The 17,165-nt window shown below is 46.7% G+C and overlaps 1 protein-coding gene across 2 annotated transcripts in view; it reads left to right on the forward strand.

Moving 5' to 3' along the window:
- Positions 1-17,165, forward strand: part of PXDN (peroxidasin) — a 276,386-nt gene that overhangs the window by 161,660 nt on the left and 97,561 nt on the right. For both annotated transcript variants that reach the window (XM_030198925.1, XM_030198924.1), the window contains 3 exons: positions 1,154-1,426; positions 4,259-4,375; positions 8,973-9,131. In XM_030198925.1, the coding sequence (XP_030054785.1) occupies positions 1,154-1,426; positions 4,259-4,375; positions 8,973-9,131 (549 nt within the window). The remainder of the gene's footprint in view (positions 1-1,153; positions 1,427-4,258; positions 4,376-8,972; positions 9,132-17,165) is intronic.

A 17,165-nucleotide genomic window follows, 5' to 3' on the forward strand; every position in this document is an offset into this window, starting at 1 on the left:
CCGCCTCCCACCACCGGCTCTGGCACAGACCGTATAAGTCTGCCCAGCACTATCCCCGCCTCCCAACCACCAGTCCCAACTCCCACCACCGGCTCTGGCACAGACCGTATAAGTCTGCCCAGCACTATCCCTGCCTCCCAACCACCAGTCCCACCTCCCACCACCGGCTCTGGCACAGACCGTATAAGTCTGCCCAGCACTATCCCCGCCTCCCAACCACCAGCCCCACCTCCCACCACCGGCTCTGGCACAGACCGTATAAGTGTGCCCAGCACTATCCCCGCCTCCCAACCACCAGTCCCACCTCCCACCACCAGCTCTGGCACAGACCGTATAAGTCTGCCCAGCACCATCCCCACCTCCCAACCACCAGTCCCGCCTCCCACCACCGGCTCTGGCACAGACCGTATAAGTCTGCCCAGCACTATCCCCGCCTCCCATCACCGGCTCTGGCACAGACCGTATAAGTCTGCCCAGCACTATCCCTGCCTCCCAACCTCCAGTCCCGCCTCCCGCCACCGGCTCTGCCACCCAATCTCGGCTAAGCTCCTTAGGATCCATTCCTTCTGAACAGGATTCCTTTATGTTCAGAAGGAATGGATCATTCCTTCTGAACACATAAAAGTACATTTTTTTTTGGCTAGCACCAGTTTTGTGAGATAAGCTCCTTTGAGGGCTGAATTATCATAAGAAATTTTGGGTGTATTTGAAGGCCCCGTTTTGTACCTGTACCTTTGGAAGCCCAATTGATGAATATCTTGAGATGGTGCAGATTGTACTAGATTCTTTTATTGATTATCTGTTCTTGCCAAATATCTTAGTCTTGGTTATGCCCTTTGTTGTATGTATATGTGGCTTTCCTATATGAACAGTTTGACTTTCCTAACTGGACTATGGAGTTCTTTTCTTGCTCTTTTTAATTTATTGACTGTAAACCAACTTGACCTGTCTAGTTTTGGTGAATTAAAAAATGTTATAATAAGCAATAAGATTCCATATACAAAACTGGAATAAACAATACAACATTTGGAAAGAAAATGTAGCATGTGGAAATGGTGTCATGAAGAACTAGTTAAACTTGTTGCTTTTTCCCTCACATTCAAAAAATAGATGCTAGAAAACTTAATTTGCCTTTTATTTTGTTTTTGAATAGCTAGACCCACTTTTGTAATCCAACCACAAAACACGGAAGTATTAGTTGGAGAAAGTGTGACTCTAGAGTGTAGTGCAACTGGTCATCCACAGCCAGTTGTTAAATGGACACGAGGAGATGGAACACCCTTACCAAATGATCCTCGCATCATCACAACTCCTTCAGGAGGACTTTATATACAGAATGTAAATCAGGAAGATAGTGGCGAGTACACTTGCTTTGCCACTAACACTTTAGATACAATCCATTCAACTGCTTACATCATAGTGCAAGGTAAGTCATATTAATTAAATAGGTATGTTTTCAAATTGTTTATAATACTAAACTAAATATTAATGCAAAGCCAAAATCAATGGCCATCATCAATCTAAATGAAAGAAGATTGGTTGCAACTAATATTAATATTTCTTTAATACTAGAAACATTCAAAATTTTGATCTTCTTTACCTATGCCAGACTAGTCCACATAAATGGGTTATGTTCCTTTGCCAGCAGATGGCGACAGAAAAAAAAAGCCCAGGGTTGACTTCACTTCCCTTATAGAAATGTGTGCACTTTCAGGTCCCTATCTTCCCCCCCCCCCCCCCCCCCCAAAAAAAAAAAAATAAAGACTGGAAGCCTGCCAGTTCTTTGGGTCCTCGTGTAAAATAGCAGACCTCTTCTCAGGTTCCTGGGATGAATGCAGAGAAGCATTCTGTCTTGTGCCCTCCAAGGGACACCACCAGATATTTTTCAGATTTGTTATATTGTATATCTCTTTGACAACTTCAGGTGCTTACCTTGTGCAAACCATGGCCCCAGTTACCTGTCAGTCAAAGGCTAGTCTTGCTATTCAAGGCCATGTCAGCATAAGAGAGTTTGGCTCCAGCCAGGGTTCTGCAGATGTGAAACTCCTAGGCTTTTAATTATTTTGACAAGCAGTTTAGTCCTTCTAGTCGCTGGGGTGTAGGAAAACCCTGTTAACCCGTTTCTTCTCTTTAGGGAGGCTGGAAGGTTCTTGAGCAGGTGATTTTTCTCTGGCAGGGGGTGGATCAGGAGTCCCTGGTTATTTTGTACTGTAGATGTGCCCTGGGGGGGGGAGGGGTGGAGTCAGGTGAAGCTCCTTCATGAGTGGATCTCAGATAGGCTTGGTGAAGCTCCAGGACAAGCAATTTCTTCAATCAAAAAAGAAGAGCAGGCGATAGGCACTGGATATACTGGTAGAAGTAGGACAGACATCCAGTGTCGTGCATGTGTTCCCATACTGAGAGCCTAGAGACTGGCGGGACAGACCTCTGAAGTGGCCATTCAGGGGCAGTACTTCTCATGTTATCCCTGCTCAAGATTCCTTTCTGGAAGATCCTTTCCATTCTTTTTTATTGACTTGGTTTTGCTTTGATTGTGAACTGGAAATCCAAACATAACATTTGCCTTCAGTTATCTTAACTTTGACGCTAGCCTTCTATAAGAGGAATGAAGTCAGTTCTTATTTTTTTCCTCTTAGCCATCTGCTGACAGGGTGACATAACCCACTAGTCTAGACTGGTTAGACAGAACTAAAGGAAGGGAAATTAACAGGTAAGTTTAATTTTCACCTTAAAAATATATTTGATAAAGATGAATGTGCTCCTTCTTGTATACTTAGGGGCTCATTTTCAAAAGAGAAAAATGTCTAAAAAGTGGCGTAAAAGAAGTATTGGTCTCACTCGTATATTTTCTTCGATCCGTCTCAGTTAACTGTCTTTCTGAGTAATAAGGTCATTGCTGCAGGTCAGAGCTCTCACTTGGCTGAAAAGAATGTCTAACCTTGATCGTATCAGTTTTTTTTTTCTTGCTAAGTAATAAGTCTTACATCAAGGGTTTTTTTTTCTTCTTAGTTTTTTTTGATACTGTTCAAGTATAATTTTCCTTTTTTTCAAGTATTTCTTGCTCTCCTTTTTAATGAGGACTCTTTTGGTTCTAATTGTATATTTTTACCTAATATGCTTTCCTGTGTTAGGATGCTTTTGTTAAATTAGACCAATTTTCTGTACAAGTATTTTTTTTGCTTGGAAGTGTTAAAAATTAGACATTTTTCTATGAAGTCCGTCAGAAGTGCATTCAAATCACAAGGGGGTATGTCGGGGGTATTTCAAAGGCGGGATTAGGGCATGCCTAACACCTGGACGTTTTACAGCCATGAGGGAACAAAACAAAAATATCCAGGACTAAAACTAAGACATTTTGAGAGAGACCTGTTTTTAGAATGAATAAGGCGCAAAAAGATGCCCTAAATGACCAGATGACCACTGGAGGGAATCGCCCACCCCCAAAAATTGTGAATAAAAATATGACTTACCAGCCTCTGTCAGCCTCAGATGTTAAAGTCAGGTCTATTATAGCAGCATGCGGGTCCCTGTAGTAGCGTAGTAGTAGTTACAGTGAACTATGGCGTGGATGACTCAGGTCCCTATATCCCTCTACCTGTCACACTTGTAGTAGAGACTGTGATCTCTCCATAAGTCACCAAAACCCTACTCTACCCACATATAGCTGCCCCCTTCACCATAAGGGCTGTTGTAAATGGGGGGTAGTGGGTTTTGGATGGATTTGGGAGGACTCAGGGGTCAAGATAAAGGCGCAAAGGTGAGGTGTAGACCTTGGGAGCATTTTTATGAAGAGCACAGAAGTGCCCTCTAGGGTACCCCATTGCTCTCCTGAGATGTCTGGGGGACTAGCCTACTAAAAATGCTTGCTTCTCCTAAATTCCAATGGCATGAATCTCTACATTTTGCACTTATTCAGGGTTTCTTTTTTAAATGGACCAAAAAATAAAACGTTAGAAGCAGAAAACCTTGTTCGAAACAGTATTTTCGAAAAAAAGAACGTTTTTCTTTATTGAAAATGACCTTTCTTATTTGGATTTTGGATGTTTTGTGCAAAATATCCAAAAGCCAGACTTAGACATCATATCAAAAATGCCCCTCTTAGTAAGTTATTGAAGTTTATTGTATGTTGTCATTGAAATCTCTACCAGGAGAAGCTATTTTAAACCTTCAGATCTCCTCATGCATGATTAGGTAGCACAATAATTTCTCTCTTCTCCATTTGTGTTCACCTCATAAATTTTCCCTTTCTTGTTGACAGCTGTACCACAGTTTACTGTTACTCCTCAAGACAGAAATGTGATTGAGGGAAGCACTGTTGATTTCCACTGTGAGGCACAGGGTTACCCTCAGCCAGTAATTGCTTGGACTAAAGGAGGTGAGCAACAAGTTTGTTTTATTTTAATGGATTTGTTTTGACTCGTGTAAATGTACAAAAAAATTGTAAGATACCCACTTACGTTGTAACATCTTTTACCCCCCTGTTTAAGTACATAAGTATTGCCATACTGGGACAGACCAAAGGTCCATCAAGCCCAGCATCCTGTTTCCAACAGTGACCAATCCAGGTCACAAATACCTGCCAAAATCCCAAAAAAGTACAAAACATTTTATGCAGCTTATCCCAGAAATAAGCAGTGGATTTTCCCCAAGTAATTTTAATAATGCTGTAAGGACATTTCCTTTAGGAAGCCTGTGCAAACCTTTTTTAAACCCAGCTAAGCTAACCACCTTTACCACATTCTCTGGCAACAAATTCTAGAGTTTAATTACATGTTGAGTGAAGAAACATTTTCCTTGATTCGTTTTAAATTTACTATATTGTAGCTTCATCGCATGCCCCCTAGTCCTAGTATTTTTGGAAAGAGTAAACAAACGATTCACGTCTACCCATTCCACTCCACTCATTATTTTATAGACCTCTATTATATCTCCCCTCAGCTGTCTTTTCTCCAAGCTTTATCCTTTCCTCATAGGGAAGTCGTCCCATCCCCTTTATCATTTTCATCACCCTTCTCTGTACCTTTTCTAATTCCACTATATCTTTTTTGAGATGCGGTGACCAGAACTGAACACAATATTCGAGGTGCGGTTGTACCATGGACCACTACATGGTAACATATCTACCCTCTAGGTGTTTGCTGACTTGCAGCCCTTCTCTCTCCACCTAGCTATACATGTTCCTACACTTATTTTTTTTCATCTTTCCACATACTGATACTCTAGTAGGATTACCATAATGAGAAACATATTTTTCATGTACTGTAAATATGTTTCTTGGATCAATGCCACATCAGTTCTTAATCTATGCAGCTCTTTAAACAACAAGCCCCTGTTCTTTGAAGAATTCAAATCTCTTAACATTTATTGTTGCCACCCTCAAATCCCCTCATTTACCCCCCCCCCCCCCATTATCTCTCAGATCTCTACTACCCTCTCCTGACAGCCAACTCACCAGCCCTCCACATTCCGTCTCCTTCTTCCTCTCCCACAGCAACAACAAGAAAAGCCATCCACATACCCACTTTGTCCTCCCAAATCACCCATCCTGCGCCTCTTCCTCCATTAGCCATAGCCTGTTTGCTTTTTTAGCCACTGCCACCGCACAGTGGGCAGAAAATTTCAACGTATTGTCTACACAAGGCTAGCATCAGGTAACTATGATTCTGATTATTCTTTCCAATGTGCATCACTTTGCATTTGTCCACATTAAATTTGATATGCCATTCAGATTCCCAGTCTTCCTGCGATTTTTCACAGTCTGCATCTGCTTTAACAAATTTGAATAATTTTGTGTCATCTGCAAATTTAGTCAACTCACTTGTTCCGATTTCCAGATTATTTGTAATATGTTGAGCAGCACCGATCCCAGTACAGTTCGTTGGGGCACTCCACTGTTCACCCTTCTCCACTGAGAAAAATGGCCATTTAACCCTATCCTCTGTTTTCTGTACAATAACCAATTCCTATTCCACAACTGAACATTACCTCCTATCCCTCCTATCACAGTGAAAATAAGACTAAAGGAAACACCCGTTTGTAGTGCACATTTTCTTTCTGAAGCACAGCCATAATCTCCTTGAATTCTGTTCGCCATGCCAGCATAATTGAAGAGAAATCATAAACACCTCCACACTTATATTGTTCCACTGAAGACCATTCAGAGCTGTCACCTTACAAATAAAATTTTATTTTTCTTGAAAATTTTGTATGCAAGCTACAATATCCCTAGTGCATTTTCCAATCCTGGGATGTGTCCTATCTACTTTCAGCGGAGGGTTCGAAGTTGGCACTTCAGATTTCAGTCTCTTGATTTGCCATGGCATAAAGCTGCTGGACTATAGCCTTAGGGTTCTTAAACTCATCAGTCTCTGGTATGCCTCTAATTTGAATATTTCTCCGAGCTCAGTTCTCAAGCTCCTCCAGCTGTTTCTGTGGCCACTTTCAATTTCCCATTGTTAGCTTTGTGACTCTTCAACTTGGTCTTGCAGCCCTCAATCCAACTATCCACCTCATCAATATGTGTGCCCAGCTCCACCAGTTCTGACCGTACTTCCTTCACTGCCACCTCAGTGCTAGTCTAGGCTGCTCACACCTCTACCATAGTCTTATACCCAGTGCTTTATATCTTCCCTCAAGCATTGCATTGGGAGTTTTTCTACCTCCTCTTCTCTTTCACTTAAGCTTCACCATGCACCCCACAGCACCACGTGTTGTTCTGCCACTGCTCTTGTCTGGGCCCCTGCTATAGACCAGTGTCTACTTGCGCATAGACATCTGGTCACACTGCACACACTTCTCTGATTTATTTCTGGGCAAAAAGTAACTCTCCACTGCTGTAAGCACACTGAGAAGGGAAAATAACTCAGGGTTTTCACTCTGCCAATGAGGAGCTGCACACTCAAGCTGCCATATTCGTTGGTGATGTCATTTCCTCCCCCCGGGTTTTAAGTGTGACACATAGAGGTCCCACAACCTCCTTATCCTTTTCTTCAAATAGTACAACACCTCCATAGTGGCAGAACCACAACCCTAAAAAAGCTCCCCACTCTTACAAGTGAATTCCTGGAGACCTAGTGGGTGAACTGTCCCAGCCCCATTCTAAAACTGAGGGACTGATGCTCAGAAGTCCTCATTAAAAACCATGTGCATTTAGATCCACGGTAGAAGTTACCAATTTTGAAATGGCGAGCAGTGCTCAAAGAAAATCACATGCAAATGAGATTCACATAAATTCAGCAAGCAGCTCAGTAGGGAAAGCACCTAGCACATGTGCAGAACAGTTTCTCTGTAAGTGTCCATGTTCTGCACATGCCTAGGAATCCCGCTGCTGTATTCCCTCCTTTCCCCTGCAGTACTTGCTGGCTCCATTGTCCCCTCTTTCCTTTCTCCTGTAGTGCTCTGATGCTGGCTCCACTTTCATCCTGCACCTTCCTCCTGCAGCTTGCATGCCTTCCCTCAGGCTGCCCCCGATTTCACTTTGGAATCTCTTTCTTGCAGAAAGTTCCTCCTCCCAGCTGATGATGTAGGGGCTTTGCCCAGCCAATTAGCTGTCTACTTGTTTCATTGCCCCCCACCCCACCCCGCTGACACCATAGGGACTTTCCCAGCATTTGCTGTGTGCTTGTTTCTGGCCCCTAAGCTGTTCTTTTCTCTCCCACACTGATTTGCTATTGAAAAAAATCCCCTCCTTGCCGACAGCCCTCCCACCTGACATCATAGGAGTTTTCCCCAGCCAGTTGGCTGCCTGATTGTTTCTCCATCCCTCTAAGCTGATCTCTGATCTTGGGCAAGTTTTGAAAAATGCAAGCATAGTGCTCCTCCCAGAAGCCAATCTCAAGCATCAACAGCTCCAGACCTGCTGGAAATTTTTGCATGTTAAAGGTAGGTGCTCCTTTCTGTGCATCGCATGGAATGCTCATTTGAATAATAATAAGCTCATTGCAATACATTTGCATTGGATTATCGTAGCAGCTATGGCAAACATTTAAAGCCACATAGAACCCCTTTGTGCATTAGACATTAAATAATGTTTTCTTTAGACTGGTTTCAACCAGTCTAAAGCAAATGTTGCAAGCATGGTAAGAATTGTGCATTTGGCTTTAGAGTTGGAAGATTGGGCCCAAAGCCTTTTGTTTTAAATCCCCACCTCCTACTTCAAAGCCTCAAAGGTTCAATTTGTTAATGGGGCAGGAGTGAGCTATGCCATCCACCTTGGAAAGTGAGGCATCCTCAACTCTGGGCATCTTTATGAGGTTTCACCTAGATAATTATTTTTCTACTTTGACACCATGGCAGAAAAACAGAACAGCTTTTCCTGTGGCGAAATGATCCTAGGAGCACTAACAGTAGATCGTTGTTCCAAAAAATAGATTAACACCTCATATGTGGAAATTTAGCACTGATACAAGAGGTTGGCTGGCGAGCGAGGACATTCTTTGGATGTGATATTGTAGAGAAGGAATTTTGCATCAGCAGACAGCACTGTTGGCATGGATGTTCCAGGATTCTAATGAATTTCTACTCTCTTTGAAAATTTATGTTACGTTGAGCCATCAGGCTCACCAAGATTAGTTGAGTGATATAAATAGTGGTATTATTAGGTGACTATTAAACTAAGTTTCTGCCTATGTGCACAATCTCTCATTATTGGTATCTGGATAACCCTTCATGCAGAAACATGAGCATCATACCATTGATTGTGCTGTCTATAAGGAGAGTAGATGAGCTGGAAGTGGGGGGGTGGTATTTGTGCTCATTTTTCCTATGCTTTAGTTGACTGTGGGTGAAAAATGCCTTTCATTTCCAGTTCTATTAAACTTCATGACTTTTATGATCTTAAAATTAGTTTTAAAATATGTAAGGGCACCTCCACAATGGTAGAAAAAAAACAGATCTAGCATATGGACATCTGTTTATTTAATACCTTATTGTGCAGAGTCATGAGTAATGAATAACTCATTGTTGTCTTTTAGGGAGCCAGCTGTCTGTAGACAGAAGGCATCTAGTTCTATCAACAGGGACTTTAAGGATTTCCAGAGTTGCTTTGCATGACCAAGGCCAATATGAATGCCAAGCTGTCAACATTGTAGGGTCTCAAAGGATTTCTGTCCTTCTAACAGTGCAGCACCGAGGTATGTTGATAATATTGAAGCAAAATGATGTATATTATCCATTATGTGATTCTCGTGTTTTGTTTCAGCCATTTTGTGTCTTTCATCCTAGACACAGCAGAATTCAGATTTCTTTAAACAAAGCTATATCTGCTAGTTGGTACTTGGATTGCAAATGCAGTCAGCTATTTATATCTTTTGTTGTGTGCTTAAAGCTGAAGTAAGCTGCTTGACATTATTTGTTTTTGTTTGACTCGTGACTTGGGCAGAAAACATAGTTTAAGTTTCTTAAAAGATTCAACATACCGCCATTCTCAAGAACAAAGGGTTTGAAGAAAAGCAAGTATTGTTTAATTTATGCTTTCAAAACTGTGTTGCATATTTTTTGACAGCATGAAGCCTGCTGATCAGTCCAAGTTAACTTAGTTTAGCTTTCAGCCCAGAGTGAAATACTGTTATTTCTTCCACACATAAATATCCGTGTCGTTTGATCATTTTAATTGAGAAGTTTGACTTCTGTGTAGTCCTGAAGATTGTATAGAATTTGAAATATCTGCTCTTTCAGAGTAACTTTCTATTACACTGTAGAGTAGACCCCATACATAAAAGTAATAAATATTCTGCTCAGTATAATGGGGGCTTGCTTACAATGCAGTCAAGGGTTTTGCTTTGGGTTTTTTTCTTTTTAGCTGTACATATTAGTCTGTAGACTAGCTATAATTCAGACTGACTGCTGTTAGGTCTGAACAAGACAAATAGGATACATCAGGCCAAAGTCATAATTACATTAACTCGAGTATACATAGAAAACCAATTTTAGACAGCCAGGAATTAAAAGCACAAATTGTGAATACATACATATTGCAAGGAGGCATGATCTGGGCATGTTTTTGGCAGGACTGGGAGTGGGGCAAAAAATTACGTACTTACGTATGCCTTGTTCAAAAGGGGAATGAACTACAGGCCGATTGTTTCGGCTTCTGAGCCCAAAGTTCGGATATGGCAGTGGTTCAGTTTCAGCCAAAACTCCTCTCTCCCTGCCATTCTGTATCCCCCCCCCCCCCCCCGACCAAAAGTATCACCCTCCCATTACTTGTAGATCTTCCCAGGCACTGTTGCTTATGTCTGCTTCACATTCAAAATGTCTGCCTCAGTCTGAATGAATTGTTCTATATAATTGTTCATTCACATTGAAAATATAGGAGTTGATATTCAAAACATTTTAACCAGCCAGAAATGGCTCCTGGCTGGTGAAGTTGCTTGTTCGGGGCTAACCAGGCATATTCAGCGGCACTTAACAGATTAGAGGTGCTGAAAATGTCCAGTTAGCGCCAAACACAGAACCAGCTATTTTGGGGGGCATTTTGGGGGCGGAGTCAGCACTTGGCTGGTTGAGTGCTGATATTCAGCACTTAGGGGCCCTTTAATAAGCTGCGTGCACCCAAATGAGACTACCGCCAGGTCAGTGCGGCCCCTCTGACAGTAATTTCAGATTTGGCGCGCTCCCATAATGCCTGGATGAATTATTTATTTATTTCCTCCCATGCAGGTCGTTTCCAGTAGTAATCAGCACGGCATGCATTGACCAAACAGGATTATTATATCCAACTGACCAACTCTCTTGGCTCTAATCCTCGACTTCTCTTCACCACATTGAACTCTCTCCTCAAGGTGCCCCCTCCCCCAACTCCCCCTTCATTATCTCCTCAGACCCTTGCTGAATTCTTTCACAACAAGGTTCAAAAGATAAACCTTGCTTTCTCTACCTCACCACCTCTCCCTCCACTAGTCCATTCCCCTCTCTCTCCTTCCCCTCATTCCCTTTCCTCCTTTCCTGAAGTTACTATTGAGGAAACTACACTTCTCCTTTCTTCCTCAAAATGTACCACCTGTTCCTCTGATCCCATTCCCACCCACCTTCTTAATGCCATCTCTCCTGCTCTTATTCCTTTTATCTGTCACATTCTCAACCTCTCACTTTCTACTGCGACTGTCCCTGCTGCCTTTAAACATGCTGTGGTCACACCTCTCTTTAAGAAGCCTTCACTCGACCCTACTTGTCCCTCTAATTACCGACCCATCTCCCTCCTTCCTTTTCTCTCCAAATTACTTGAGCGTGCTGTTCACCGCCGCTGCCTTGATTTTCTCTCCTCACATGCTATTCTTGACCCACTACAATCTGGTTTTCGCCCCTCTCCACTCAACCGAAACTGTGCTTACTAAAGTCTCCAATGACCTATTACTGGCTAAATCCAGAGGTCAATATTCCATCCTCATTCTTCTTGATCTTTCCGCTGCTTTTGACACTGTTGATCACAGCATACTTCTCAATACCCTGTCCTCACTTGGATTCCAGGGCTCTGTCCTTTCCTGGTTCTCTTCCTACCTCTCCCTCCGCACCTTTAGTGTTCACTCTGGTGGATCCTCTTCTACTTCTATCCCTCTGCCTGTCGGCGTACCTCAGGGTTCTGTTCTTGGTCCCCTCCTCTTTTCTATCTACACTTCTTCCCTTGGTTCATTAATCTCATCCCATGGCTTTTTCTACCATCTCTATGCTGATGACTCCCAAATCTACCTTTCTACCCCTGATATCTCACCTTGCACCCAAACCAAAGTTTCAGCATGCTTGTCTGACATTGCTGTCTGGATGTCTCAGCGCCACCTGAAATTAAATATGACCAAAACCGAGCTTCTCATTTTCCCCCCCCAAACCCACCTCCCCGCTCCCCCCGTTTTCTATTTCTGTTGATGGCTCTCTCATGGGAATAACTAGTGAGGTAATTAAATTCGCCGATGACACAAAATTATTCAGGGTCGTCAAGTCGCAGGAGGAATGTGAACGATTACAGGAGGACCTTGCGAGACTGGGAGAATGGGCGTGCAAGTGGCAGATGAAGTTCAATGTTGACAAGTGCAAAGTGATGCATGTGGGTAAGAGGAACCCGAATTATAGCTACGTCTTGCAAGGTTCCGCGTTAGGAGTTACGGATCAAGAAAGGGATCTGGGTGTCGTCGTCGATGATACGCTGAAACCTTCTGCTCAGTGTGCTGCTGCGGCTAGGAAAGCGAATAGAATGTTGGGTGTTATTAAGAAGGGTATGGAGTCCAGGTGTGCGGATGTTATAATGCCGTTGTATCGCTCCATGGTGCGACCGCACCTGGAGTATTGTGTTCAGTACTGGTCTCCGTATCTCAAAAAAGATATAGTAGAATTGGAAAAGGTACAGCGAAGGGCGACGAAAATGATAGTGGGGATGGGACGACTTTCCTATGAAGAGAGGCTGAGAAGGCTAGGGCTTTTCAGCTTGGAGAAGAGACGGCTGAGGGGAGATATGATAGAAGTGTATAAAATAATGAGTGGAATGGATCGGGTGGATGTGAAGCGACTGTTCACGCTATCCAAAAATACTAGGACTAGAGGGCATGAGTTGAAGCTACAGTGTGGTAAATTTAAAACGAATTGGAGAAAATTTTTCTTCACCCAACGTGTAATTAGACTCTGGAATTCATTGCCGGAGAACGTGGTACGGGCGGTTAGCTTGACGGAGTTTAAAAAGGGGTTAGATAGATTCCTAAAGGACAAGTCCATAGACCGCTATTAAATGGACTGGAAAAATTCCTCATTTTTAGGTATAACTTGTCTGGAATGTTTTTACGTTTGGGGAGCATGCCAGGTGCCCTTGACCTGGATTGGCCACTGTCGGTGACAGGATGCTGGGCTAGATGGACCTTTGGTCTTTCCCAGTATGGCACTACTTATGTACTTATGTACTTATTCTCCCTGTCTCCTCAGCTCGTAACCATGGGGTCATCTTTGACTCTTCTCTCTCCTTCTCTGCTCATATCCAGCAGATTGCCAAGACCTGTCGTTTCTTTCTTTACAACATCCGTAAAATCCGCCGCTTTCTTTTCGAGCACTCTACCAAAACCCTCATCCACACCCTTGTCACCTCTCGTTTAGACTACTGCAATCTGCTTCTTGCTGGCCTCCCACTTAGTCACCTCTCCCCTCTCCAGTCGGTTCAAAACTCTGCTGCCTGTCTCGTCTTCCGCCAGGGTCGCTTTACTCATACTACCCCTCTCCTCAAGTCGCTTCACTGGCTCCCTATCCGTTTTCGCATCCTGTTCAAACTTCTTCTACTAACCTATAAATGCACTCACTCTGCTGCTCCCCAGTATCTCTCCACACTCGTCCTTCCCTACACCCCTTCCCGTGCACTCCGCTCCATGGATAAATCCTTCTTATCTGTTCCCTTCTCCACTACTGCCAACTCCAGACTTCGCGCCTTCTGTCTCGCTGCACCCTACGCCTGGAATAAACTTCCTGAGCCCCTACGTCTTGCCCCATCCTTGACCACCTTTAAATCTAGACTGAAAGCCCACCTCTTTAACATTGCTTTTGACTCGTAACCACTTGTAACCTCTCACCTCCACCTACCCTCCTCTCTTCCTTCCCGTTCACATTAATTGATTTGATTTGCTTACTTTGTTTATTTTTTGTCTATTAGATTGTAAGCTCTTTGAGCAGGGACTGTTTGTCTTCTATGTTTGTGCAGCGCTGCGTACGCCTTGTAGCGCTATAGAAATGCTAAATAGTATTCTCCGAGGACAAGCAGGCTGCTTGTTCTCACGACTGGGTTGACGTCCGCGGCAGCCCCCACCAACCGGAAGAAGCTTCGCGGGACGGTCGGCACGCAGGCCACGCCCACCGCGCATGCGCGGCCGCCTTCCCGCCCGTGCGCGACCGCTCCCGCCAGTTACTTTTTTCCCGCGACTGGGAGAGTGGTGCGTTTGCCTCTCTCTCTGTTCAGCCGCCGGATTTTCGACCGCGTTTACGCGGATCGTCGCTTGGACCGTTCGGTTCCCTCTGTTTTTTGTTTGTATTGTTTTAAAAAAAAAAAAAAAAAGAAATTTTTTTTTGCGCGTGTGGAGCACGCGCTCCCCTTTTCCCTCGCTTTCTAGCGGGGACGCCACGTTGCGGCCTAGTGGCCGCTCGGTCGGTTGATTTTTTCGTGGTGTGATTTTAGCCACCATTGCCGACTTTGACTTCGCCGACGCGATTTTTCCGTCGATGTCCTCGAAGGTCCCGAGTGGATTTAAAAAGTGTGGTCGCTGCGGCCGGCCTATCTCGCAGACCGACACCCACGCTTGGTGCCTCCAGTGCCTCGGGCCGGAGCACAATCTCAAGTCGTGCGCTTTGTGTCTCGGTCTCCGGAAACGGACTCAGGTTGCGAGGCAAGTTCTGCGGGACCGTCTTTTTGGAACTTGCGCCGGCCCCTCGACGTCGACCTCGACGGCATCGGTATCGAAGGCCGGTTCTTCGGTACCGGTATCGATGCCCGAGACATCGGCACCGATGGCAGCGACCCCAGGAGAACAGGTCCCGTTGGCCCGCCGGTCCGCCGGTGAGAGTGGGGTTGAGAGGCCGCGTGGGCAGTCGGCCCCGGTCACTCCCTCAACTCGTGAGCCACGGGACCGAACCCTGTCGGACCCGGTACCTCGAGACCGAGGGGGATCGACCTCCTCCTCCTCCATGCCCTCCGGCACCGGTGACGTGCACCGGAAAAAAGATAAGAAGCGCCGTCACCGGGAGCCCTCGGTGCACCCTGAAGAGGAGTCGACGCCGAAGCGTCATCGCAGAGAGGAGAGATCTCCGTCGGTGGTGGAGGTACCGACGCGTCGGGGTTCCGGCACCTCGGTGCCGTCTCCTGGCCCCCAGCAGCTTCTGGCACCGACACCCTTACCGGCCCCACCGCCTTTCCCGCCAGCGGGCCTGGACGAGTGCCTCAGAGCCATCCTTCCGGGGATCCTGGAAGGGCTGATGCGCCAGGCTGTGCCGGCGTCGGGGGTGCTTGCGCCCCCGGCGCCGATGACTGTGGCGCCGGCGAGCTCTAGCCCGGCGCCGGGGCTGTCGACACCGCCGCCGCTTGCGGTGCCGGTCTCGACCGCCACGCAGGTGGAGTCCCCGTCGACGTCGATGGAGGGAGCTCCGTCCCCGCCGGCGCGGGAGTCCACCGCTCGACGACACCGAGACCTTGGTGCCTCGACGTCGAGCCGGGCCCGGTACCGGACTCAGCTACATGAGCTAATGTCCGATACCGAGGATGAGGACTCGTGGGGGAAGAGGAGGACCCGAGATATTTCTCCTCAGAGGAGTCTACGGGCCTTCCCTCGGACCCCACGCCGTCACCGGAGAGGAAGCTCTCACCTCCTGAGAGTCTCTCCTTTGCCTCCTTTGTGCGGGATATGTCTATAAGCATTCCCTTTCCCGTGGTCTCTGTGGAAGAGCCGAGGGCCGAGATGCTCGAGGTCCTCGACTATCCATCACCACCTAGAGAGTCCTCCACGGTACCGCTGCACAATGTCCTGAAGGAGACGCTGCTTCGGAACTGGGTGCGACCACTAACTAACCCCACCATTCCCAAGAAAGCAGAGTCCCAGTACAGGATCCACTCTGACCCAGAGCTCATGCGGCCCCAGTTGCCCCATGACTCAGCGGTCGTGGATTCTGCTCTCAAGAGGGCACGGAGTTCGAGGGATACCGCCTCGGCGCCCCCGGGGCGGGAGTCTCGCACTCTGGACTCATTTGGGAGGAAGGCCTACCAATCCTCCATGCTCGTGACCCGCATCCAATCTTACCTGCTCTATATGAGCATTCACATGCGGACCAATGTGCAACAGCTGGCGGACCTGGTCGATAAGCTCCCGCCGGAGCAGTCCAGGCCTTATCAGGAGGTGGTCAGGCAGCTGAAGGCGTGCAGAAAGTTCCTGTCCAGGGGGATTTTTGACACCTGTGACGTGGCATCTCGTGCTGCGGCCCAAGGTATAGTGATGCGCAGGCTCTCATGGCTGCGTGCCTCTGACCTGGACAACCGCACCCAGCAGAGACTGGCTGACGTCCCTTGCCGGGGGGATAATATTTTTGGCGAGAAGGTCGAGCAGATGGTTGACCAACTGCATCAGCGGGAAACCGCTCTCGACAAGCTCTCCCACCGGGCGCCTTCAGCACCCGCCCCCGCGGGCGGGCGTTTTTTCCCGGGCTCGGCAGGCTGCACCCTATTCTTTTGCGAAGCGTAGGTACAACCAGCCGGCCCGAAGGCCTCGTCAGGCACAGGGACAGCCCCAGCGCGCTCGTTCCCGTCAACAGCGTGCGCCTAAGCAGCCCCCTGCGCCTCCACAGCAAAAGCCAGGGACGGGCTTTTGACTGGATCCATGGGAACATAGCCGCCCTACAAGTGTCCGTACCGGACGACCTGCCGGTCGGAGGGAGGTTAAAATTCTTTCACCAAAGGTGGCCTCTCATAACCTCCGACCAGTGGGTTCTCCAAATAGTGCGGTACGGATACGCCCTGAATTTGGCCTCCCTGCCTCCAAATTGTCCCCCGGGAGCTCAGTCTTTCAGCTCCCATCACAAGCAGGTACTTGCAGAGGAACTCTCCGCCCTTCTCAGCGCCAATGCGGTCGAGCCCGTACCACCCGGGCAGGAAGGGCAGGGATTCTATTCCAGGTACTTCCTTGTGGAAAAGAAAACAGGGGGGATGCGTCCCATCCTAGACCTGAGAGGCCTGAACAAATTCCTGGTCAAAGAAAAGTTCAGGATGCTTTCCTTGGGCACCCTTCTGCCAATGATTCAGAAAAACGATTGGCTATGTTCCCTGGATTTAAAGGACGCATACACTCACATCCCGATACTGCCAGCTCACAGACAGTATCTCAGATTCCGCCTGGGCGCACGGCACTTTCAGTATTGTGTGCTGCCCTTTGGGCTCGCCTCTGCCCCACGAGTGTTTACAAAGTGCCTCGTGGTGGTAGCGGCCTACCTACGCAAGCTGGGAGTGCACGTGTTCCCATATCTCGACGATTGGCTGGTCAAGAACACCTCGGAGGCCGGAGCCCTCCGGTCCATGCAGTGCACTATTCAACTTCTGGAGCTGCTGGGGTTTGTGATAAATTACCCAAAGTCCCATCTCCAGCCAACTCAGTCTCTGGAATTCATAGGAGCGCTGCTGAATTCCCAGACGGCTCAGGCCTACCTTCCCGAAGCGAGGGCCACCA

Source organism: Microcaecilia unicolor, chromosome 3, assembly GCF_901765095.1.
Source record: "Microcaecilia unicolor chromosome 3, aMicUni1.1, whole genome shotgun sequence".
NCBI lineage: Eukaryota > Metazoa > Chordata > Amphibia > Gymnophiona > Siphonopidae > Microcaecilia > Microcaecilia unicolor.